We start from the raw sequence: 26037 nt of genomic DNA on the forward strand, positions 1-26037 counted from the left end.
GCCCATTGTCAGAGATCGCATGGTCTGCTTGACCGTGATGTGCAAACTGTGCCGGATTATTGTCTCAGCAGACAATAGTATTTTAAATCATTCATTAGTTGCAATTATCCCCTCAACTTGGAAAATCCCTCTTCAGACTGTGTTCGTGAATAAAACGATGGACGGTTCAAATGAAACAGAATTGTTAAATATTCCCTCTCCATTGCCGTCCTCGTAGTAGTTTACAGCAGCAACTTAGAATTTGTTCAGGTTTCCAGCGACAACTCACCTACTGTGTGCGAATGACTGGAATTATTTAAAGTAAACCAACAAATAGCGGCAGACGTGACACCTGTTTAACATCCATCCGAGGAACAACACACACATTGATGAATCACCCTACCTGTGAACCACTAGATTGACAGTTTATAGCTGCGTTGGGATTCAAACTCACAGCTTAAGAAGTGAGTGTGCATTCCTTAAGAGGCCACACTGCCAGTCTTCGTAAGGGAAAGGACAGGTGTGTATACATTTGCTGTAATCTATATACCCTGCCACGTTTGCATAAAATGCTGCCTTGTCTCTGTTGCAAGACCTTTTTCACAGTCTCCAAAGCATACACATTTATCAAATATCTGCATCACTCTTGTAAAAAAAACAGTACTGCGATAATCCACAAATTTTTATTTATTTAAATAATTCACCAAATTGTAGAACTTTTTTTTCCTTCTTATTTTAGTAAAATGCATGCGACAATTCAAATATGTAAAGATCTTTAATTGTCAATTCATTTTACATGAATGCACAGCATCAAATTTTAATCAAACCCTCAAATTGCCAGTACAAATGCATAGAATCAAGTGCAATGATCTTCAGCAAGAACATTTTCTAGAGTGTCGTCATAAATATAACGGATGTTGTGAGTTTTTATTTTCTTGAAAACGTGATGGAGGGTAAAACTGTGAAGATATTTCAATATGAGTCCAAATATTGTTGCCAATGAGTACAAATGTGTTTTGCTAAATTGGGAAGGAAGGTGAAGGGATTGGTGCTCACAATTCAAACCCACCAAAAATATAACAACAAGGTTTGCACCATAACAAGGTTTGAATCAACGGTGCAGAGAGGACAAACTAGAAGTTAGTGCAGGATAAAAAACAAGAAAAAAAAAAGAAATCATTTCTATTATTTCCAAGTAAAAAGACTGACCAAATCCAGGCAGGACAGCACGATGGTCTCAGAAAAATTTCAGAGCCATCCATTCCATTGGGAAGCCACTACTTCAGGCAAAGTTGTGAATGTCGGTCAAACTGGATTAGTTGTACTTGTTCCCTCTACCCAGACGAAAAAAGAAAAAATTATAAAGGAAAATACATTTTTATAAAGAAGAACATGATTGGTTCAAGATGTAATGGTGAGAAAATCTAATCCACCCATGTAAGATTAACCTGATTGGAAGAACAATGGCCACTTCTTCATGCCTTTCATTTTTCAATGGGCCAATAACACCACATCTCTTATTCATATGCATCCATATATACCAATAGACAAATTGCACTGAGTCATGCCTCGAAAGCAATCATGAAATAGATGTGACAGATAAATTACTCTGTTGAAATTGCGATCAAAATAGAAACATGAGCACGACTACTCGACATGTATAGGTGAAGAGAGCCGAACAGGCAGAAGCAGAGTGAACAACAGCCCGAGTGGGGGCAGGGAGAAGATAAGCAAGCAGCAGCAAAAGTGTTCAGGTTCCTCCCCCTGGAAAGCCAGTTTGTAGAGAAACCATCATAGGCAGCAGCTGCTGCATTCCCCCCTCCGCTTCACCGCCTCGCCATTACCCTCCTCTTGACATTATCTGAAAAAGAGGACAACAACTCAGATTTTGCATCATCATTCAGGAAGCTGCATTTACTAGTCTTAAAATTTACACCTTCAAAATAAAATAATTCAAATCATTCAACTCTCCACACACCCTGACACTTAGGATGAGTGTCAAAACTTTACAGAAACCACATTACTGACAAATCTGAAAAAAATAAATTTGTGGGCACGGTTTTCAAGGTTGCCCAAGAACACCAGACTTGTATCCTGGAGGTCAAGAGATCAAATACTCTCAGTGAACGAGCTTCAGGTAGGGTTGATTTGCCCATCCCAACTGGTATGTTATACGTCTGATGAGTGTTTACACTTTGAGAGTAACTCATTACCCTCATTAATGGATTAACTAATGGATGCAACTCATTTATGGATGGAAGGCCTCAATGCCAGACAGGAAATCCGAGCCGTATCCCTGGATATATCACGTGCTTTTGACACAGTCTGGCACCCTGCCCTGCTCACCAAACTCTCTTCCTATGGTATCCAAGACCATCTCCACTCCTGGCTCGCAGACAACGTGTGGCCCTAAATGGAGTTCTTTCATCTGCCCTTCCTGTCCAGGCTGGAGTTCCTCAAGGTAGCGTTCTGGGCCCTGTTCTTTTTCTGGTTTTCATCAATGATCTCTCCGACTCTCTGGAAAATCCTCTATATCTCTTTGCTGATGACTCCACCCTCTGCCGCACCATCGGTCATCCCTCAGACCAGCAAGCAGCAGCTTCTTCGCTCACTGCAGATCTGGATAAAATCACAAACTGGTCCAACACGTGGAACATGTCTTTCAATCCGGACAAATCTCACTCTCACTATGTCTCTTCGAAAGGACTGTTTCGAACCCCCCCTCCCCCCATCCACTTTCTCAACAATCCTCTGGAAGAAGTCCTTTCTTTCAAGCTTCTGGGTCTCACCATCTGCCATGACCTTTCCTGGGAAAGCCACATTTCAAACCTCACCTCCAAAGCCAGTCGCCGACTGGGAATCTTCCGTCATGCAAGGTCCTTCCTCGGCCCACCTGAGCTCCTGACCACTTACAAAGCTTTTGTCCACAGCCTGGAGTACTGCTCTCCCCTCTGGGCTGGTGCTTCTGCCTCCCACCTTTCTCGGCTTCACGCTGTAGAAACCAAGGCATTTCGGATCATTGGCATCTCCCGCAATGAGGCTGAGTCTTTGGGCCTCTCACTCAATCACCGCAGGTTGGTCGGTGGTCTGTCTTCTACTGTCTCCTCTCCAGCCTCGCCCCCCCTGCTCTCTCTGCGATTTGTCCCCACCACATTTCCGCAGGGCGCTCAAGGTCCGCCAACAACCCCCCTTCTGGTAAAACTACCAAAATCACGAATCACTGCTCACCTTCACCCTTTCATTCCTCTTTTTTCCCACCTTTAGAATAAACTCCCTCACTATTCATTCCCATTGTTCCCTCCAGGCCTTCAAAACAGCTGTTCATCACCACCTCTTATCATCCCCCATCCAAATCCTCGATCTTTTCTACCCCCGATAATCCACCCAAGCCCACCTCCTTCAAATTCCCTGCTTTCCTTCCTGAAAGTCCTTGTAATGTTCATGTTCTATTCTCCATGTTCCCTGTCCCATCCCTCTCCCTTCCACAGATCTCCAAATGTCTGTTCCCCACTATTTTGTCCTTCCCACTCCCTCCCCTCCTGTCTCATGCGCCCCCCCTTGATGTGCGTTGTGTGTTAGCTCTCATACGAGCCTCGACAAGGTATACTAAAAAAAAAAAATAACCCTCAAGGCAACATGGGACAAAGACCAAAGTGCTACCAATCAATGAAAAGGTAACATCACTCAAACAAATTACAAATATAAATTTAAACATTGTCCACTCAAATTCACCAGGATGTAATTGTGTTGTTGTGGGGTATTTTTGAAGCGGAATTTCATTTCAACAAACTAAGCAAGATAAAATAATAATAAAATAAAATAAAAAAAACCATAAAATAGAATTTGATGTGAATGTGTTAATGGATATTCACCCAATCGTGGTGGATCTCAATTAAAGGTCACATGATGGAGGGGGAGAGAGAGGAGAGGAGAAAAGAAAAGAAAGAAGAAAAGAAAAGAAAAGAAAGGAGAGGAGAGGAGAAAAGAAAGGAGGAGAAAAGAAAAGAGAAAAGAGAAAGGAGAGGAGAAAAAAAAAAAAAAGAGAAAGGAGAGGAGAAAAAAAAAAAAAAAGAGAAAGGAGAGGAGAAAAAAAAAAAAGAGAAAGGAGAGGAGAAAAAAAAAAAAAGAGAAAGGAGAGGAGAAAAAAAAAAAAGAGAAAGGAGAGGAGAAAAAAAAAAAAGAGAAAGGAGAGGAGAAAAGAGAAGAGAAAGAGAAGATTCAGATACTTATTACTCAAGTTATGGTCTTCAAAATTATTTTCAAAGAGCATATGACCTTTGGCCTGTTAAATTCAAAATTGAATAGGTTCATCTTTGTATTGCAGTCCATAATTGTGGCAAGTTTGGGAGAAATCCTTGCAGGTGTTCACAAGTTATTGTAGAAATAAAAGAATTTTCAATTAAAGGGAACATGCCCTTTTATCCCAATATGAAAGTTAATTTGGTCATCTCTATCATCTCAGTAGAGATGACCTCATAATAACAGTCTCGAAGTCTGTCCGCCTGTCCGTCCACAATCAAACCGAGTGGAGACAAATAACCAATAGTGGAATGGATAGAGGTCGATGAGACATGAAAAAGAATATAAAACTTTCAAGGTCGTCCAAGGTCGAGGTCAAGGTCACAAGGCTGTAAAAGTTGCGAAAATCGATTTCAAATCGTATCTCCTCCCTCATTTATCAAGAGAGATCAAATGTTATTAGTGATTCAGATACTATGGACTATTATCTAGAACAACACGAGCCATTTTTTTTGAAATTTGCTCTCGTTCCGATTTTATAGCCCTTCAAACTTCGCTCTGATTCTTACATGTCCGGTGCTAATTTGAAATGGTCATCCGGAGGCCGACGCCAATCTCTGAAGATGCTCAGGGTCTTGCGCAAATTTTTGTCCCGTATGGGCCGTTCATAAAGTACATACAAAAATGAGGGGGTGGGTGGTTTAAAGCCCGTGTACGGGCTGCGTACAGGGGTGGGTGGGTGGTATGACGGCTGCACACATACTTTATGAAAGTGTTGTCGGACTCCATGAAAACGTTTCAGAAGATGAAGGTGAGCCTGTCATCGCGAGGGGGAAAAATATCCCCGTTCACAGGAACATTTTCGACGTGATGTTGAATCCGTGGACGTCAATAATTGTTCCATATTACTGTATTACCGTAGTTAATAATTACTGATGCATTTGAGATAAATCTACAGTTCGTTGTAATCTTCAAGTATTGTGATGTGATATGAAACGCATATGGGGGTGGGTGGATGGTCACTTGCCTGCATACAGAGGGGGGTGGGTGGTTTTGAAACCCGGAAGTAGAGCGTACGTACTTTATGAACTGCCCCTATTCCAGTCTGGCACAGTTACTTTTTGAACTTTTTTGAGTTCGGCAAAAATATGAGTTCTGCCGAGTTGTATTGATCATTACAATCACTGGTTATTAACTCGGATGCACACAGAATTTTGGTACGAGTGCAGACACTTATGCAATTCATGATTTTGCTTCTGTCGACCTCTGGCAGAGATGACCGGCACTCCCGCTCGGGGGTATTTATTTTTGTATTACAGTCAATGTATGCCAAGTTTGGTTGAAATCTCTTTGGTAGTTCACAAGTTTCTGTGGGAAATAAATAAGAACAATGGCACTCGGTAGAGCACATACCTCCTCCAGGTTGAACAGTTTACGTGTTGTATCCCACCGAGAGGCCAGATCTGGATCAAAATCATTCAGCTCGTTCCCACCACGAACCCAACTAATCCACCAAGTTGTCATAACCCGTTCACACCTTTTTGAAATATCATGCTATATCTTATTTTGGTCCCATCTCTAAATGGTGAAGAATCATTAAAAAATATATATATTTTAAAAAAATTATTGGCTCTGGATCTGGGTCTTCACCAAAAATCAATTCAATTCTTCCTTGGGCACACACCCAAACGGTCCACAATTTTTGGATATATCTAACCCACAGACAAATGACAGGGGTGAAAACATAACCGCCATCCACCTTCAGTGGCAGAGGTAATAACGAACATATGGACGGAGAACCCAAAAACAATGCTTCCGGCCTACTGCTGCGGAAGGAATGAAAAATTTTTGAACAATAAATAAAAAGTAACTCACGTGCATGACCAGGACTACTGTGGACCGTGAGTGTTTGATGGTGAAGCCTGACCCCCCATTGCCAGATGGTTGTCCAGGATTTGGGCAAGCTCAGGAAGGCTGGGAACTCTGCCAGATTGTAGTTTGCTCCAAATGGGTACATCTGTGGGAAGAGAACATGAATGTGATGGGGATACGACAGTGGGAAGGAACAAGACAGAGGGAGGAACCCATAGGAAATGTTTGTGTGGGAGAGAAAAAAGATGAAGACAAAGAAAAAGAAACAAAGGCCTCATGGAGGGGATAAACAACAACAGATCAAAAACGACACAACAGAAGAGATTCCTTCCATGAAATTAACTGGAAAATGTAGTTGTGTGAAGAAGATTTAAGGAATTGGGTTGAATACGTTGGGAAGTTTGTGTGTCGGAAAAGATGGTGTGGGTCCATTGGTCGATTCTCACCATTAAAAACTACTTCAAAGGCTCCAGTTGACAAGCATTGATTTTCTATCATGTTGGTCAGAAAGAAGATCATGAGACAAGCATAAATCTGAAAGAGAGGACATATACCGTCAAGCAACACGCAGGTGCAAAAAACATTGTGACGGTTCTGTGAAACTGTCATGTCCCAAGGCAATGGCACACACCACATAGTGGTTCCCGAGATAGTTAATTTGTTATTATTCATTTTAGATAGTCCTTCCCTTATGTGTGATAGGTTTGATGGGTCAATGTGCATTGTGTGGGATAAGGCAGGGTTTTTTTTTTTCTCATTGCTTTCCCATCTTGCTTCTCCAAACACAAACCTCTCCTTCACGCATGCACGCACACAGAAAATTTGCATTCGCAAACCATTATCCAACGGGCATATCACTACGACCTTCACCATACTCTAACCATCAATGCTACAACAATCACACAACCTAAAAAAAGCATTTCGTGTAATCACCACACCATTGAAACATAACACACTCGCTGTACATTCGCCATTGTCACCTCAACCGTCATGAACGACAACCATCACCACACCATAAACGCACCCACAATCACCAACATCCTCGACTCGCCATTTTGATCTAATACTTCAGTGTTCATTAATAAATAAAATTGTGTTTAGAATATGACGCACAATAATTTCTTTTCTCCATTTTTTTTTTCACATTGACGCGAAATATCAAGTTTCGTTCAAATCGGGCAATGAAAAAAATAAAAAATAAATTCCCGATTCAGTCAAAAGCCTTTTGGATTCACAGAGAACCATGGGCACAGCGTACCATTACAAATACTTGGATTTGGACATTCAGGCATCTAACTCAGAGCACAAGTGTGTGCTAACTCCATTCAACATTGTCGATAGCCCTCGCGCTCTGCTCAATTACGGCCCCCATTGGGTGTTCAGCGCACGTTCACACCTGGACAGCGCAACCAAATACCCTGGCGCCATGTTACGTACAGAGCTCCGAAGAATGGGGACCCTGCACAGGAAAACGTGGGGACGGGAATACTGTACTGTAAGGGGTGGGGACTTGTAACAGACCCCTAGCCTGAATAAATTAGAGGGCCGAAGCAAGCCCGCCCCTCTCCTTTTAAAATGTCTGTCGATGCAAAGGATAACAATCACTTCTGTCTCACATGCAAAGGCCACTTTCAGTATTTCTCAGGATTCAAGGAGATTTTGTTGAAGAATTATTCACCATTCTCTGTGGAAAGCATCTATATATTACTAAAACTTCATCTTTTATGTATACATGCATGTTCCCGAAATACAACCAAAACGGTACACGATAGCGCAAAAATTTTAGGGCCACATGACTCACCATTCTCCTGCGGTGTGCAGTATCAAGCTTAGTTCAAATCGGGGAACGAAAAAATTATTAAAAAAATAAATTCCCGATTCAGTCAAGTACTCTTCAGGATTATTTGATCAATGCAAACAACCTCAGCGGTATAGTTCACTGGAGCTATCTTCTTGTTTTTAATGATTTTTTTTTTATCAACCGCTGTCACAACGGGAACCCAACAGGTTTACGGGTCATCTAGTTCATGCTAAATGTAAAACATTCAACATGAAGCCATATCCGCCCATCTTTCCCCATAACTGGGAATGCATATCCCAGGCTTCACCCCTCTTCCCCAGAGTAGCGTGAACTTGTTTTACCAAAACGTCCATTCTTTCTCAGCATTTAGGATTCGGATCCTGCCCAAAACCAAAAGTCATAACACACCTCTCCATGCAGCTGTGAACATCTGGGAAAATTTTGAAGTGAATCCATGAGGAATTGCTTGAGAAATGGCACAACAAAAAAGGGTCTCAAAAATGATGTAATGCTTTTTGCAGCGATCACTTCCTCAGCAATTAGTATTTGGTTATGAATGAATTAATAAAGGTTTATGTCAAATAAAATTCCAGTGTCCAATGGCCGAATTAAGGTTAGCTTTACAATCATTAATTTTACAAATAAAACATAGCAATAGAAAACCAACATAAAATAGCACAAATGACATTAAAACCAAGTAAACAGATAAATTACACCTCGATTCACATAATTTTCAATCTCTGATGTGATGTATAACAGTCACTCGAGTCCATTATAACACGTTCAATGTGGTGGAAAGAGGGGTGCAGCGGTATTCACACCAATGAAACCAAGTTGGATTGATTCATCACTTGCAGTGAGACAGCTCACCATCAGTGAAGGAAGCAGGAAGCAGCAGCTATACAGCAAATTTCTTGATTAGGCAAAAAAAAAAAAATCCAAAGAGGGCAGGTAGCATTACAGCATTGACTTGGTAGCTGTGCGTCCATGATAGGTTTTCATAACCACGATAACGTGAGAACGGCTGAAGGGATTTCAATCAAATTGGGTGGAAGTATGTACTAAAATTGAAAGATGAATTGATAATATTTTGTCCCTTATGTGCCCATTTTTACCACCCTAGAACCCTGCACCTTCAAGCTAGGGGTCTGTGCAATACCCTCTCCGACCTGGAGCGGCACTACACGACATCCATTTACATGGAGAATTTGTTTCCCACTCCTCCTCCTCGACACAAAACAGCACTATGCACTAATTGGGGTCATGCTAATCCGATGTAGCAAGTCTGGATGTAATTGGGCCAGAACTGTAGTAGGAGTAGCGTGACAAACACACACCGGTCCGTGAATTACAGTAAGGACTAGCAAATACAAGCCGTGGGGAGGGGGAGGGGGAAGGAGACTATCGTTAAGAAATCGTTGTGGCCTGTTCCAAGTCAAGGCATGGTTGAGCAGGCCAAAAAAAAACATAGCAGCTTCAGTCCCCAGCAAAGTTACCAAGGCTACGCCTTCAGACCCGAAAGAGCGAGGTGACCGAGGAAGCACCCGATAAAGAATATAATTAAATAGGCTGTTAATTATCTTCAAAAGGGGGTGTTTTAATTAACCCAAACACCCAATTTTCACTCTTGCACTTCCTTGGGGTTTTTAGTTTGCATGCAAAGTTTCAGGCTGCTAGGTTTCATGGTTTCAGAGTTATGGAGGTGATACACACACACTGACACACTTTGCCTTTTATTCGTATAAATTAGGTACAGCAAGTTGTATATCATCCTGTTAATATCAAACCTTGTTGTTTTGGCTCCAATTCCAAGCATTGGGTGTGTCCAAGCCCAGCAGAGGGAAGGGATTCCGCCCACTAACAACCAGCACAATGAGCATCACCTTCAGCACCGACAGCACTGAAGCACATGTACTGTGAAAAAGTCAAAAAAGTCATTCAGACATTGCAATATTGATACACGTGCATCAGACAGAGGAGTGCGTTTGTGGCTGCACCACCTTCCTCATAAAACACAGAGCCCAGCAGACACGTCAAGAATAAAGCCCTGATGGCACATAATATCGATACAGTGTATGCAACACTACCAAACAATGGACATTTGCCATTTACAATTCCAACTATACATGCCCACACTCGTCCATTGAACATCCTTCGACGTTTCATGACAGGTCTAACATTTATACAATTGGCTGGAAACCACCACAGCTACAAGTTTGAATTGTGAAAATTGAGAAATGCACATCAGATTTACTTGAGCAATTTTTTCTCTTTTTACCTCCACCACTGAAGGTGAAGGAGGGTATGTTTTCACCCCTTTCTGTCTGTTTGTTTATTTGTTTGCTTGTCGGTGTACAGAATATCTCAAAAAGTTGTGCACGGATTTGGATGAAACCTGGTGGACAGGTTGGGTGTGTGACCACGACAAACCGATTCGATTTTGGTGAAGATCCGAATGCGGATCCAACTACTAGAAATTTTAAAGTGATTCTTCACCATTGAGAGATAGGGCTCAAAAACAATATATTGTAATGAATCTATAAACCATGCAGGTCCCAAAGTTAGTTATGCCAGTAAGTACGTGTGAAGTCAGGACTCCATCCTTTTGTTTCGTGGGAGGATTAAGTGTGTGCGTTGTGATGGCTAGTTAGGTTATTACATCTCATCTTGCATCAATCATCCCATCTGCACGACCCAACGAGCCCATCATGCTCCGTCACCGCCCGTACCTTGATTTGCCGAGAGGGGGGTACCTCGCGGTTCCGGTCCTCAGGCCCCAAAAACGACAGTTTCTTTTACGGTGGGCCTTTCAGGGCAGACCCTCTTGCTCTGCGCGAACGAAGCCAGTGGCCACGTGGAGAATATGGGGTCTCCTTGCAATGGCCACGGCTCCTCCCCGGTAGGGTGCGGCCGTAGGCCAATGAGGGACGGACAGCGAGATGATTTTCGCCAAGGCCCCTCCCCGTGGTGGGAGGAGATATATCTCGGAGACTCGGAAGGCGTTGGTGTTGGCGCTGGGAGAGTTTGTTCGCGGTGGCGGAGTGGCAGAGTTTGGGTCATGGTGGCTGTACAGAAAAGAGGTTTTGTCGGCACGTGCACGGAGATGAGTTTGGGAGCTCCGACGATTCGCCACGCAAGTTCCGTCACGAGCCACGAGCCTGGCACGAACTCCCGGACCGTGCCCCGACGACCATTAGCCACGTGACGTGCCGCATTACCGAGCACGCTTTCCTGCGACGACAGGTACCCATGAACTCTGACCCCCAGCTCGTCTATCCTCACAGCTGTGAAGGATGAAATAAAGACTCAGGGGTTTCTTTTCATTTTGTGTGTGTGTCTGCGTGTGGGCCCGATGGCCTGTCTTTAAGTATAATTGTATCAGTGTAAATTCCTGCATATTCGTAACGTTCAAGTCTCGCCTCTTCTGTCTTTTGATTTTGCTGTAAATAAATTTATTAGAAGTGAACCCAGTCTGTTTCCATCCCTCCTTATATTGGTCCAGCATGGTTCGTATCTGAGTTGACACGGGGTTTCATCCCCGGTAATCGGTACATCATAGCCAGAACGCCCTGGGCAGGCCTGCTCGACTGCATCCGAGCCGGAGTTGGTAGGTGGAAGTTGATACTCTACCGTAGCTGATGGAGTGATCCGGTTTGGCCAGACGTTCCGAGGGCGTGAATCCCCGGTAGCCAAGACTGTGTGGTTACTTAGGTATATTGGATCTAGACAATTAACCCTACGCCACACGGTCGAGATATTGGCATTTCACGGTCGATTAAATCGACCCGCCGGCTCGCGGAGTTATCCGAGCGACGGCCTACAATTCCGGGGAGTCTGGTGGGAGACGGCGTAAACTTCCCCACCAAGCGGTCGTTCTCGCCACAACAATATGTAGCATGATATTTCAAAAATGTATTGGGCCCGATATGTTCTCGTGGATCAGGCATTACGGGGCTGTGGTATGCGCTCTACCAAGTGCCCTTCTCATTTCAAGAGTGAAGCTCATGGAAGAGCAAGGGTGAACGGGCAGTGGGGTAGCAGGGCAAGGATTGAGCACAACCAGCAAAGATAGATATTAAAAACTTTCAATAAAATAGTAAAATCACATTTGGTAACCTGCCACTACAGGCTGTATCAATACTTGCCGAAATGAAGTATCTCAATCTTTTAAGTCTTGCCTTTCACCTTTAAAATTAAAAAAAAAATTCCATTACTCAAAATTCAGGAGAGCTTCACGCCCCTCCCCCCCACCCCCACCCCAACAACCCCCATGGGGCTCTTCCCTTGGGTCCCACTGGGAGCTCATTAGGCCCCTAGACCCCCGGCATTCGGACTTAGCTTGTATTCCAAAAATGAAGAACCCCATCACATTTGGAAATGTCCAGTGCCCAAAACGATTCAAGCACCAGTGCATGAGATCAGAGAAACCACTAAGACAAATGCTATATATTGTTCATAACCACAAGCATGCAAAGGAGAACTATTGTGTGGTATCCAGAGAATGGAAAAGGCTGTCAAAAACTCTCTCAAATCATCCCCGATCCACAACAATTCTCTGTTCTACTCCCATTAATCCTCCCCAAGCTTCCAGTTTTTCCTCACTCATAGTTTGCAGCTGTATCCATCTTGTTTGTGACATCATGGGACACAGATGAGATGCAAACTTCTGACAGAGATAAATGCAGAGTTATTACATGCCCATTTATGTGTCATAATCACAAACCTGAAGTGGGAGATAAACACCAATCACTGTGTGAAAAGGGCTCAGCAACAGTTGTTCTTTCTTCGAAGGTTGAAAAGTTTCTGTTGGTCATCCTGTGTTGACCAAGTTTTATCAGACAGTGATAGAGTGTGTCCTAACACTGTCTTTCTCCGTTTGGTATGGCAGCTTGACGTGGCACGACCGATCCCAATTCAACAGGAAAGTAAAAACTTCTTGAAAAATTAATGGGTGCGATCTGCCTTCCATCGAGAGCCCGTCGTCCAGTCGAGTCACGAAGCGAGCGAAAGCTATCATCCGAGATGAGCCACCCAGCACACGACATTTTTGAACTTCTCTGTTCGGGTACACATTATCGTTCCATCAAGACCAACTATAAATTGCTTGCAAAACAGCTTTTACCCAACTGCAATCCACACCCTCAATGGATCTGTATTTAAAGTTTTGCGAGCATCCAATTCTGAAGAATGGTTATGGATATTTCAAACTATGCCACTCATTTCATTTCAACACCAAATTGTTGTTTTGGTCTCTCTATTCACAGTGAATCTATCTATATCTATTTCTTATTCAATGTAATTTTTAAGCACAGACTGTTAAAAGTACCTCTCATTGTATGCACATTGCATATATACGAGCAGAGTACCCCATCTACGGGCAATCTTGTTCCAAGCATGCAACACATTCTTCTGACACATATCTTTATTTGGGCAATGTCCACATGTTCCACATGTCTTTGCTGGGATTCTGTTCCACTCCTCTGCAATAACTTCTCGAAGTTGCGTGATGTTGGACACCTTTCGTTCCTCAACCTTACATTTCAGGATGCCCCACAGGTATTCAATTGGATTTAGATCAGGTGACATGCTTGGCCACTCCAACACATTGACCTCGACTTCTTCAGAAAGGCAGTTGTCTGCTTGGAACGATGCTTCCGATCGTTTTCGTGCTGAAATACAGCTCTACCAAGTTTTCGCAGGGAGGGGAACATCTTCTTCAGGATGTCACAGTACATCGTAGAATCCATGTTTCCCTCGAACTTGAGCTCTCCAACACCGGCAGCACTCATGCATCCCCAAACCATGACACCACCACCATGCTTGACAGTAGGGATAACGCACTTGCCTTGGTACTGTTCCCCATGCCACCGCCAGCTGGGTGTGCGCTGCCGCTCGCCACGTCGCCACAGGGCGAATCCCCCTTACCTGTGGCTAATATTTTAAACCACCCATTAGCCACTGTGGCTAATCCATGTTTTAGTGCTTTTTTTTTTTTTTTAACCAGTTTTAGACGAATTTACGGTGATTTTAGCACAGAATTCAACCTTCGTTGAGACGGCCGCCATTTTGTATGTTTTGATTACGGGAATCACGCGTGATTTGGTACAAGCTTATCTACTATACTAAAAAAAATAGAATATGTTTGTATGTATGTATGTATGTATGTATGTGTGTTTGTTATCTTGCCAAAACGAAGTTTTTGCAAGATATGTTAGTCAGCTTGTATGTTTTTTTTTTTTTGTTTGTTTGTTTGTCTGTAATCACGTATAAAAAATTCTGCAGAGCACAGTTAGAAATCATTGGAAATTTTTGTAACTTCGCATATCAGAGGTCTATAGAGGTCCCTTTCAGCGCACAAAATTTTGAAGGTCAAAGGTCAAGGTCACTTTGTCGCAAATCAGGGGAGTCGACGAAACCCTTATTTTTTGAGTAATTTTGATCGGATCGTCTTCAAACTTCATGGGAATTTAGTTCATGGTCTGGCGCCCAGCTGATTAATTTTTGGTGGCGATTGGCCTTGACCTTCATGGTTAGCGCCTGAGGTCAAACATATTTGACCCCAAGGTCAAATTTTCAAGTTTTAGGAACCATATCGTGTAGTACCTCAAATTGAACACCTCGATGAGTGCTTTCTAGATATATCAAGCTTGAGACATTATGACGTCATTTGGTGACGTTATGAGGCAAACACATATTTTTTCATGGTTACTCTGTAGAACGATTCTCATCGGAATCTCTCATAGGCAGATATTCCTCAAGGAGTCGCTCCTCGTGGATAGCAGCTATGTTCACCTCAGTGTGACCTTAAAGAAGTCACACGTGGTCACCTTTTGGCAAGATACGGGTCACCCTGCGGGTGACATTGGTTTATTTGTTTTCCCTTTATAGGCGGCCAAACCGTTGGATGGAATGAGATGAAACTTGGCATGAGTGATCCTTGAGACGAGAGCGGACATGGGGGTGGGGGGGGGGGTCAAGTTCAAGGTCAAAGGTCACGTGGTCAAGGTCACCGGGTAACTTCAATTTCATCCGATCGAGACGGGACCAACGCCTTTCCACAGATAATCAAAATTAAATGACAGTTGATTGATGACATTCACTTCTGCCTTCCGGTTTTCGAGTTATGACGTCATAAATTGACTAAAACGTCAATTTTTCATGTTTGTTTGTCCTTTATAGACGGCCAAACCGTTGGATAGAATGAGATGAAACTTGGCATATGTGATCCTTGGGAATGGACATAAGGGGATCAAGGTCAAGGTCAAGGTCACCGGATAACGTCAATGTCTCAATTTCATCCGATCGAGACGGGACCAACGCCATTCAACAGATAACTGCACCTGCTCATGGGCAGGTACTTTGCTAGTATATACTAACTTTAGTAGTTTTAAACTAGTTTCTAGTAAAAAAATAAAATCGACCGAAACTACTCATGATTCCCACGATTCTCGTCTCAAAACTTTATTTTATTTGAAAATTTTTTTTTTTCTGGAATGATTCGGCGCTACATGCTTCGTTGGGTCAGTGGTTGCCAGGTGAGTTTTGACACAATCAGTAGTAGTACGAGTTTGTTTGGATGAGTGAGTTTGATGGGTGACTTTGGTTGGTTGGATGAGCGAAGTTGATGGGTGAGATTGGTTGTACGAGTGAGTTTGATGTGACATTGGTTGGAAGTGTGAGTTTGATGTGTGAGATTGGTTGGATGAATGAAGTTGTTGGGTGAGATTGGTTGGACGAGTGAGTTTGACTGGCATGAGGTTGGTCCAATCCTGGTCCACAACCACCCCCATTACCACACACACACACACACCACCACCTCCCCTGATGGTCGTTCATTCAACCAATCTCAAATGTCAAACTCACTCACCCAACCAATCTGAACAATCCAACTCACTCATCCATCAAACTCACACATCCACCTTAAAATTAACTTATTATTTCATATTGCTAAAAAAAACCTTTTGAATAAAATGTGGCTATTTCCTTTCTCCTGTGGAAAATCATTCTAAACCTGGATTAGCCACAGTGTCTAATTCCTTTTGAAAGCCAGAGCACACCCAGGCCAGATACACTGCACTCCATCAGATCCAAACAAATTGATCTTAGTTTCATCAGACCATAGGACATGTTGCCAGTAGTCCAGGGGCTTGGATTGATGTGCTTCAGCAAACTGTTTGCGAGCTTTCTTGTGGCTCTGCTTCAGGTTTGCGCACTAACAGACTGCCCAGAAGCTGCAGAAATCTCTTCAGCAATCTTGGCGGCACTTTGTCGTCTGTCTTGGAGGACTAGATTCTGAACTTGGCGAACAGTACGTGCAGTCATCTTTGCTGGTGTGCCCTGGCGAGCGCAACTCATTGTTGTACGCTTCTTGGAGAACCTCTGGATGACCTTGGCCACAGTGTTGGGGCTTACTTTCAAAGAAGCACTGATCTTCTTGTATCCTTGGCCATCTTTATGTTGAGCAACGATTCGATCTTAGACATCTTTCGAGAACTCTTCACCATGAGGAGCCATGCTGCTTTCTCAATGGCGATTGGTACAGTATTTCCTATGCAATTATCTCTTCAGCAAGCAGAAAGACAATTACCGCAGAGCACACTTCTTCACTTTTAACATACCAGGGAGGTTGCAGCTCTATGGACATTGTGTGTATTGTTTGGTGCATATTTGTACCTTTATCACTCTGACTTAAATATGCATAAAATGATGACAATAGAAGTCGTTTTACCATGCTTGACTTACTCCTTGTGCAGACAATAGCAGGGGTGTACTCACTTTTATTGCCTCCTCTTTCAGAAATTTTTTTTTTGTTTTTATGGAATGGCAGTTTTGTGCCTGCAAACATATTGCAGAATGTCTACTTGTCATAAACTCTAAGCTTTTGCTTCAAGCACAGCTGCTTAAAAAGTTACACATTTGTGAGGGGTGTACTCACTTTTGTGAGATACTGTATATAGTTAGAGTGTTGCTAAATATCCCATTATAAAGTAGCAAAAAGTGGTACTAGATTACGGTAAAGAAACATTTTGGGGGGAATTTAAAAAAAATAATTTCCACCACTTGGATTCATTCGGACTTTTTATATGTTATAGAGGACACATTTATGAGTAATGAACAGTTGTCAGATTTTCTGTTGCAATTTGTGTGAGGTTCAGTCCTCATTTGTCATACGAGTAAGTGGCCGGACGTGCAAAAAAACAAAAACAAAAAAACAAACAAAAAAAACTTTCAAACCTTGAGCCAGAAACAACCATACAGGCCGTTCTTTCGTTCTCGCGTGCCCGTACGTGGGTGGCCGTATGAAAAGGCACATCCACAGGGCCCCAGCAAGTTTCAATTAGATCACACACACACCTGGAATTATAGATAGATAATGCCTGGACTACTCTGCTGTTACATCCTGAGTTCTAGGTCCTCCTTGAGCAGAGACTTAGTATTCAGAAAAAACTGCTTCCAACATAACTGGATCACAATGAGGGGGAAGGGGAGAGAAATCAAAAAGGGTGGGGGGTGGGGCTTTACTACAATTTACCTTTATTACAAGTTACAATCTATAAGGCTTTTATCCATAGCCCAAGAGGAGTACCAATTACCCCTATGGGTTGGCATCCCAGCAACATGGATGTCTCTTCTGAATTCGGTGTAATCTAAAGCTCTTAACATTATTGGAATCTCCTGCGATGAGGCCGAAGCACAAAGTTTGTTGCTTTCCAATCGCAGACAAGTTGGTGCTCTCTGTTCTCTCCAATATTGCTCAGTCTACCCTCTGTCCTCTGACCCTCCCCAACATCTTCAGGATGCATGCTTTATTCCAATAACCCTCTCCAGATTAAACTTTCAAAATCCAGGCTGATTGCTCACCTTAACTACTTTGTTCCTCGCTTTTCCAATCCATGGAACCTTCGAAAGGCCATCCTTTCTCGCTCCCCCCCATGGCTTCAAGCAGGCAAAGCACTGCCACCTGATGTCATTCCCCATGATATTGTTTTACCCCCATTAACCAGTCCTAACACAACCCTCTGGATGATTTCAGTATGGTTGTACTCTTCCTCCCTCTGTCAAAAACACGACATGAACAACTCACAGCACCACCAAAAGAAATGCAATAAGCAAGCTTCGCCAGAAACATAACCAAGCAGAACTACATAGCAAGTCTCATCAGCACCAGAGTGCTAGCAGACGGGACACGAAGCTTCACGTCCATCCGAGGGGGCACTGCAACGCAACGCTCTTATAATACGAATTTATAGACTGGTCCGGATTCGAACCCAGACGAGAGACAGTTCAAAAAGGTAAGTGCACCACTACCGTAGCATCCCGTCACACAGACGACCCCATTGATGACCGTAGCAATAACACGACATGTAGGGTTTAGGGTGTGTGTGTGTATGTGTGTGTGTGTGTGTGTGTGTGTGTGTGTGTGTGTGTGTGTGTGTGTGTGTGTGTGTGTGTGTGTGTGTGTGTGTATATATACACACCTGTAAAGAGGGGGCGGAGGGTAGTTCGAGCCCTCGATACGGATGTCCGGGTAGCGCTCACGCAGTGCTTGTGAGTACTCCTCGAACACCCTCCTGTACCCTCATGAGATGCTGGAAGGATGCAAAAAGTGGGACAGTCGTTATTGTCGGGTGAGTTCGAAATCTCAGGCTAATCATGGAATCCCCCAGAGCCAGGAATACGATGAAAACGATATGGTAATGAGAGAGAGATTGAAGAGGAATCAAGAAACGAAATGAAAATTAAACGCGTCACTCGCACAGGTGTCCAAAGGGGGTAAAAAAAAACATATATATATATATATATATATATAAAACACTGAAGAGAATAAAACCTCAGATAGTCGTTGTAATCACAAATATAAGCAGGCCTCGTTCTCACCAGTACTGGAATAGGAGCTCGGGACCGCTGTACATCTTACTCTTCATCTGCCTCACCGCGGGCTCAGCTACGTTCTGTTGTGAACCATCAACCCGAAGGTAGAGATCGCTGTAAGTGACGAGCGCGAAGAAGACGACCGCCATGCAGAGCCGCATCGGTTCCCACTCCGCCATGTTTGCCCGCCTTCCCACGCGGTGTCACCTCCTTCTAATACTCGTCTTCTTCTTCTTCTTTAAAAATTAACGGTTCTTCTTCTTCTTCTCCTCGAGTTTAAAATGCGTCATCAGAGACGTACGGCTCTATATACGCCACACGTGCACATACACATTTCGACAGGAGCCCACAAGTTCCGGCAACCTTTATATACTTTGACCCGTTTCTTTAGCGAATTAAAAAAAAGCGCTCAAGCAAGCGCCCCAACGGAACGGAGTGATCGGCACCGCTTAACAACATGGCGGTCTCCATGGAAACAATGCTATCGTGGTACTGGAGCAAAATGCTGTTTTACCTTGTTTTCAGTTTTACTCGATCATCTTGTGACAACTTCCCCAAACGAATTGATTGTGTTAACCGTGGCTACATACAGTACATACTGTATAAAGAGAAAAATAAACTAGTGGAGGGACTGTACTGTACATTCACAGTACTGTACACCACCCCCATACCAAATAAACAAATAAATAACAAATAAATAACAAATCCTCCAACGCGCGACATTGTCGGGGTGCATTCGGCGTCCGGCGGTGCCGCTGTGGAGCACGTGGACACGGAATTGGGAGGGAGCGGTGCAGAGTAATTGATTGATTAATTGCGTAATTTAAATAAATAAATAATCGTAAAATATTTTCCGAACCAATTGGCTCATTAGCATACCTTAAAGCACTAACGTTTCATCCGAATGCGTGATTTTTCGAAAATTAATGAATTGATCGAAAAAATAAATAATCGATTGATTGATTAATCAATAAATCAAAAACACCCTTTGCAGCCAAATCACTTGGTCACTAACTGGCGTGTCCAAATAATCAGCCTTCCAAGCACAAAAGGTGCCTGAGATATTTCCCAGATGAGAAAGAAAATAAATAAGTATAAATTAATAAATAAATAGTAATTAAGTAATGAATTGATTCATCAAAAATTTTTAAAATACCGTTTTTGCCAAAGCACTTATTCACGTGAAAAAACGTTCACGTACGTGCAAAAAAAAAACAAAAAAAAACTATCAAACCACATGCCAGAAACAACAACCACACAGGCCGTTCCTTCGCTCTCGCGTGCCCATACGTGCGTGGCCATACGTGCAAAAACAAATAACTTTCAAACAAACGCACAGGCCGTTCCTTCGCTCTCGCGTGCCCATACGTGCGTGGCCATATGTGCAAAAACAAATAACTTTCAAACAACCACACAGGCCGTTCCTTCACTCTCGAGTGCCCATACGTGCGTGGCCGTACGTGCAAAAAAAAAAAAACTTTCAAACAACCACACAGGCTGTTCCTTCGCTCTTGTAAACGACGACTGGATTGGGGCATTGTGTTTATTTATAAATACGCATAAGAAATCGAGAAATTATTAGAATACAGTCAGTCATCACTATCCGGAAGTCTGTACGTTGTAACCCGTAATGGGGAACGCGGCTGAGGATCTCTTCCCCAACAGCCACGCCTACGCAGCAACGTGTCCAGTCATTGGTAACTGAGGATCTCTTCCCCAACGGCCACGCCTACGCAGCAACGTGTCCTGTCATTGGTAACGAAATGGCGCCCTTTCCCCATCGGCCACGCCTACGCATCACCGTGTCCTGTCATTGGTTTGGTAAATAAATGGCCGTTACTTGGGAACCACTTGTCCGATTAATATCAAACCTTGAAAAGGCACATACTCAGGTCCCCAGCAATATACCTGGGAAGTTTCAATCAGATCGGACAAGTGGTTGTCGAGAAACAGCGGTCACAGACACACACACGCACGCACACACACACACACACACACACACACACACACACACACACACACACACACACACACACACACACACACACACACACACACACACACACACACACACACACACACACACACACACACACTGCTGGAATTATAGATAGATTAGGATGAAAAGTAGAAGTAACAACAAAAGTATGGACTGCACGATTCAATGTCGTCCTCTGTGACAGTAGAATTAATAAAATAGCCCTACCATCAATCGTTCTGAATCCGACTATGGCGGCCATTTTGCTAACATGAGTGAGCGCGTTCCGTTGGCAAGCTACTTGCGTACAACTCGTCAAGCACCTCTCTTGATCGCGTGTTCCGTTTGCCAAGCGCTTGTCAAGTGGCTCGCAAAACGGTTAACACGGAACAGCTGCTTGGCAAGCGATAGCAAGCCGCTTGCTAACGGACCACCCCTCCCTGTGTCCCCCTTACAGAGGGTATTGTATGAAAAGGTGTTCCAAATATTGCACTCGGGAACCTTGCACCACTCACAGGAACCGGGAGGGTGATGCCCTGTTCTATGAAAAAAGGACTTCAGGCCGCAATGTCTGAGTCTGAGCCTGTAAGAAAACTACCGGTTCTTTTTGGGAAAGGCGAGGAAGCCGAGATAAAGGGTTCAACCAAAGGTTGTACCTGATAGCAGAATCTCCCCTTGATGGAGGTGCCCCATTGAAATTTGCCATTTTTTGTCAATCTGACTCCTGATTGGAGAAAGCTCCAACGGGCCTCGAGGGATATGGGTTTCAAAATCCGATCTGAAAACAGGTCCGGCTGCCTGATCGCTGGCCTCATTGCCTCCATTGACCACACGGTCAGGAATCCAGCACAGGTCAAGGACCGAGCTCCTCCGATTGGCGATATTAATCAAATGTAGGACCTCAATAACCAGGTCGCATCTGCACCTTCAGACCAGAGAGTGAATCAGATAATATGACTGCACTGAGAGGGTAAAGTCAATGATCCGCTCCAAGCCAAAACAATGGTGAAGAGCCCAGTCAAGAATAGCAAAAGGTAATCAGAGTTGTCGAATGGACTTCATGACGTTTACATCTGGGATGCAAATAGCAGTAGCTGTTCTTGCTAGTGAGGGGTCTTTCAAAGCATCTGTGTGGACGTGTAAGGATTGACTCCAAGCCGTATGGATATTGTTACGGTCAGCCTGTCCTTCCAGTTGCCCGGTATGAATCTGACGAGTCGTGTTAAAACAACCACAGGGATCAGTTGGCTCAACGACTCCAGGTCGGATTGGGTTTTCGCCTTTCATTTCTGCTACCATCACCCATTGGAATGCTTTTTATCTCCACTACCATTGGAATCGTTGAGCTACCCAAGCCCTGTGCAGATAGGTGATCATGTGACTGATCAAATAAGGCCGAGCAAACGATAGTCATGTGACATGATCTCCAAAAGTCAATCAACTTTAACAGATTCAATCAAGCCACAGCCAGATCAAACAGAATTCACCCAGAGACCAAGACAGGTTTATAATGTATTGCAAAGGAATGTCACAAAGCTGTGTGTGGGAGGGTAACTAAGCGAGATCATTCACAAACAACAGTTATGTAATAAACCCCCTTCCCCTTACTGATCAGATGTGCCCACTACACGGCCAAAACGATGAACGGGAACCTTAATTACTTAATCTTAAAGGCCATCATGCACATGATAGACAGACAGAGGGATTTTGGATGAGACAAAGAAGAGTTTTTGCCAAATCTGGCAGAGCTGGTGGAGAGTGGGTGAGCTGCATCCAGGAACCATGCCCCTGACGCCTCGGTGGGAGGAGGAGAGGCGCGGATGGATTGGTGAGGGCGTGGCTTCCCGGGAACATGAGCAGCTTGAGGAACAGCCTTCCTTGTTGGGCACTACAGTTGTTGCGGCCAAGGTCAAGGTGATCTCTTTCCGTTTCCGCCTGGCGCACCTGCCTTTATGCCCTTGGGAAAACCGCAACATTGCTCCTCCCAGGTTCCCAGGCTCCTCCTCTTCTTCTCACCATTGGTCGGTGTCCTGGCTGGTGGGTGGAGCAAACCCCTTACCCTCATGTGTCCCCACCTGGCAGGGACGATATAGGACGGATAACAGACGGTAGACATATCGAATAGAGAGTCAAGTGGGTTGATAATTTTAGACGCAATTGGAGAGGGTCAACGTCTCTAACAATATAAAATAGCGACGCATATCTGATATGACTTCGACACTGATCTGAAACACTTAATCATGAAATAACGACACTATATTAAGCATTTATTAACCCTGAGGAGTCATTTCCACAACAATATATTTGACCGCCTGGTTGCATGTCACAACTGGGTTGTCCCTACCAGTTTTACCAGATAGACCAAGATGGATACCAGAGGCTTCCAGAAACCAGGGAGGCCATTGCCACTTTATTTAAAGGATTTATAGGTAAATAATCCAATACCATTTCTTTAGCCACCCTCCAACACCAATTCTGAAAGGACGTGAATCAGAGTTTCTGGCGAGCTTTTGCAATTCCAAACAGTGTGAAAACAAAGCTTCAACTGGATGGTTATCGACGGATGAAATGGTCTTAGCGCAATATTTCAATCTCGAAAAACTTCCCAGCGGAGAGGCAAGGGCATCGCACCAGCTACCAACAAGACAGTCAGGTCAGAGAAGGCAACCAGATGAGTATACTGTTCATGCTATGGAGCAAATACAGGAGGCAAACAAGAACGGCACTCGGTAGAGCGTGTACAGCTTATGTTTTGTATCCCACTGATAGGCTGGATCTGAACCCGAATCTAATCAACTTGTTCTCGTCACCCAACCAACTCATCCACCCCATTTCGTCATAACTCATCGACAACTTTTTGATATATCGTATTATACTCATATATCGTTTTTGGCCCCATCTCTCAAAAGTCTTCTTCTTGCATGTGGCAGCTGAGCTGCTGGGGCAGCTATCATTTCTTGGAAGCGCAAATGTGTCGCTGATGCAGTGCCTCTCTACCAGTACACACTGGTACTCATTTCGCCGACCTCGGAAGGATGACAGGCTGAGTCAACCCCCTGGTGTTAATTCAGCGGAAAAACGGGGCTTGAACTCAGGACCCTGGGATCCCAAGCCACCACCCTAACCATGAAGCAAACACCAGGCGCTTTCTCAACGGTGAAGAATCACGATTTTTTTAAGATCCTCGTGGAGGATCTCGAAGTCTTACTCACGTTGTTGTTCTTCATATTCTTCTTGTGGACTTTTTTGTTTCACAGCCGACAGTTTTCATCGAAACTTCCTGAAACTTGGCGTATATATGTAAAAATACCCTGCGCAGACAGTAACCATCTCCGATTGTGAAAATTCCTCCTAGAAAAAAAGGTATGACGTCAAAATATCTCCGCTAATGGAAATCGCCGAAAAAATGATCTCCGAAACTAGGCAAGCTTTTTGAATTCTGTTTGCGGGAATCGAACAGGGCATAAGCAGAGATGAATTACCGCACATATTATACATCACTATGACGTCATATCAATTTTTATGACGTCATTCCTATTTTTTGACATTTTTTGTTTCACAACCCAGAGTTTTCATCGGATCTTCGTGAAACTTGCCATGTATATTCAGAAAGCCCACGCGCAGGCAGTAACCATCTCCGATTTTGGAAATTCTTCCCAGAAAAAAAGTTGACGTCATAATATTGCCGCTAATGGAAATCGCCTACACCATTATCTCCGAAACTAGGCAAGCTGTTTGAATTCTGTTTACGGGAAACAAGCCCGGCATTAGCACAGATAATTTATCGCAAACCTGATACATCACAATGACGTCATATTCGTTTTTATGACGTCATCATTAAGAGGACGAGGATCTTAGCTCATTTGAGCTTGTTTTTTTTTTAATTCTCGCATCCGAATCTGGACTCTGATCTTCACCAAAATCGAATCAATTCTTCCTTGTCATACATCCAACCTGTCCACCAAGTTTTGTCTGAATCCGTCCACAACTTGAGATATCTTGCTCACAGACAGACAAACAGATAAACAAGCAGTCATAGACTGGTACTTATGAAATCGTCAACTTGACCTCTGACCTTGTCTAATAAAAGCTGTATCTAGAGAAGGTAGCGACGCAAACCAGAAGTTTCTACGATGATTCTGCACCAAACCATCAAAAATCGAATGTTTTGGATGTTTGACCTCACTGTGACCTTGACCTTTGACCGATTTTGACCAAAATCCAATCAGCACTAGCCATCACCCTCCTGAATCACGTGGTGTAATTTGACATTGGTAGCTTCTTCCGTTCTCGAGTTATCGTGCCTACAAACAAACAAACACACAAACAGAGGACGGAAGTCATCAATATACTTACGAAATCTTTATATTTGGTAAGTAACAAACAGACAAACGGGTGAAAAGAAAACCTCCGTCCACCTTCGGTGGGGAGGGTGGGTGGTAGTAATAATTATAAAATTATGATCTCGACATAAAACACGTTACCGAAAGGTGGTTCATTGCTGACACGAGGTGGTTTGCTTTTGCCTTCTTCGCAGGAGTCAGAGCAAGAAATGTTAATTTGTTCAGGGTGCTGAGAACACGTCTCACTTGCTCCTTTCACATTTCGACGGTGCGTGCGATGGGACGTTCAGTGTTCACCAGCTCGACCCGGCATCTGTGACACCAAGTGGAACGTTCATCCGAGCACGTGCAGCACAGGCCTCTCACCTTCTGACGGATGTATCATCGTCGTGTCAACCGTCAGGAATCCAAAGCAGACGAGGCAATTGTCCTTCATGTGCAAGCTCCTCCATCAATCAATCCTTGGGCTTGAACGTTACAAGGAGGAGGAGAAAAACTCATGGATTGTGCCAACCACGGGGAAAAAAAAAAACATAAATCCAAAACCTGTTGAGAGATATCCGCGACTTCCCGCCATTTTTCTGGAGGTTAAGTTGCTCCTCATCTCCCTCCACGACCTCCAGGCTGTTTCTGAAGGCAGCGAGTGGTTTGTCCGATGATGATTAAATGAAATAATAAATGACGATGATATCACAATATTGAATTTCTTTAAAAGACCTTTAACACAGTTACCTTTCAGCGGGATCCTCGATAGTATAGTGGTCAGTATCCCCGCCTGTCACGCGGGAGACCGGGGTTCGATTCCCCGTCGGGGAGACGCATTTTTTTTTAATTTTTTTTTTATTTTTTCCGGCAATCATGAGCGATACTAAAACCATCTTTCTTTTCACCATTTAACGAGCAAGCATCGAACAAACGCGCAAACTTGTACAAGTTCATGCAATTATTTACAA

General features: G+C 43.6%; 1 protein-coding gene across 2 annotated transcripts; it reads right to left on the reverse strand.

Moving 5' to 3' along the window:
- Positions 1 to 735: 735 nt before the first annotated feature.
- Positions 736 to 25959, reverse strand: SELENOT (selenoprotein T). 2 transcript variants are annotated; one of them, XM_085889156.1, is made up of 7 exons: positions 25817 to 25959; positions 25631 to 25714; positions 18370 to 18480; positions 9679 to 9805; positions 6537 to 6624; positions 6094 to 6235; positions 736 to 1840 (listed from the first exon to the last, which is right to left on the reverse strand). In XM_085889156.1, the coding sequence occupies exons 1-6, from the start codon at positions 25942 to 25944 to the stop codon at positions 6108 to 6110; spliced, it is 666 nt and encodes a 221-aa protein (XP_085745282.1). In that variant the 5' UTR covers positions 25945 to 25959; the 3' UTR covers positions 736 to 1840; positions 6094 to 6107. The 2 variants fall into 2 exon arrangements, with proteins under 2 accessions (XP_085745282.1, XP_085745283.1); XM_085889157.1 differs by lacking the exons at positions 25631 to 25714; positions 25817 to 25959 and adding an exon at positions 18770 to 19068.
- Between the last annotated feature and the right edge of the window lie 78 nt (positions 25960 to 26037).

The sequence above is a fragment of the Eptatretus burgeri genome, chromosome 7 (genome assembly GCF_056783735.1).
Source record: "Eptatretus burgeri isolate ZD-2024b chromosome 7, Ebu_testis_v1, whole genome shotgun sequence".
Classification (NCBI taxonomy): domain Eukaryota; kingdom Metazoa; phylum Chordata; class Myxini; order Myxiniformes; family Myxinidae; genus Eptatretus; species Eptatretus burgeri.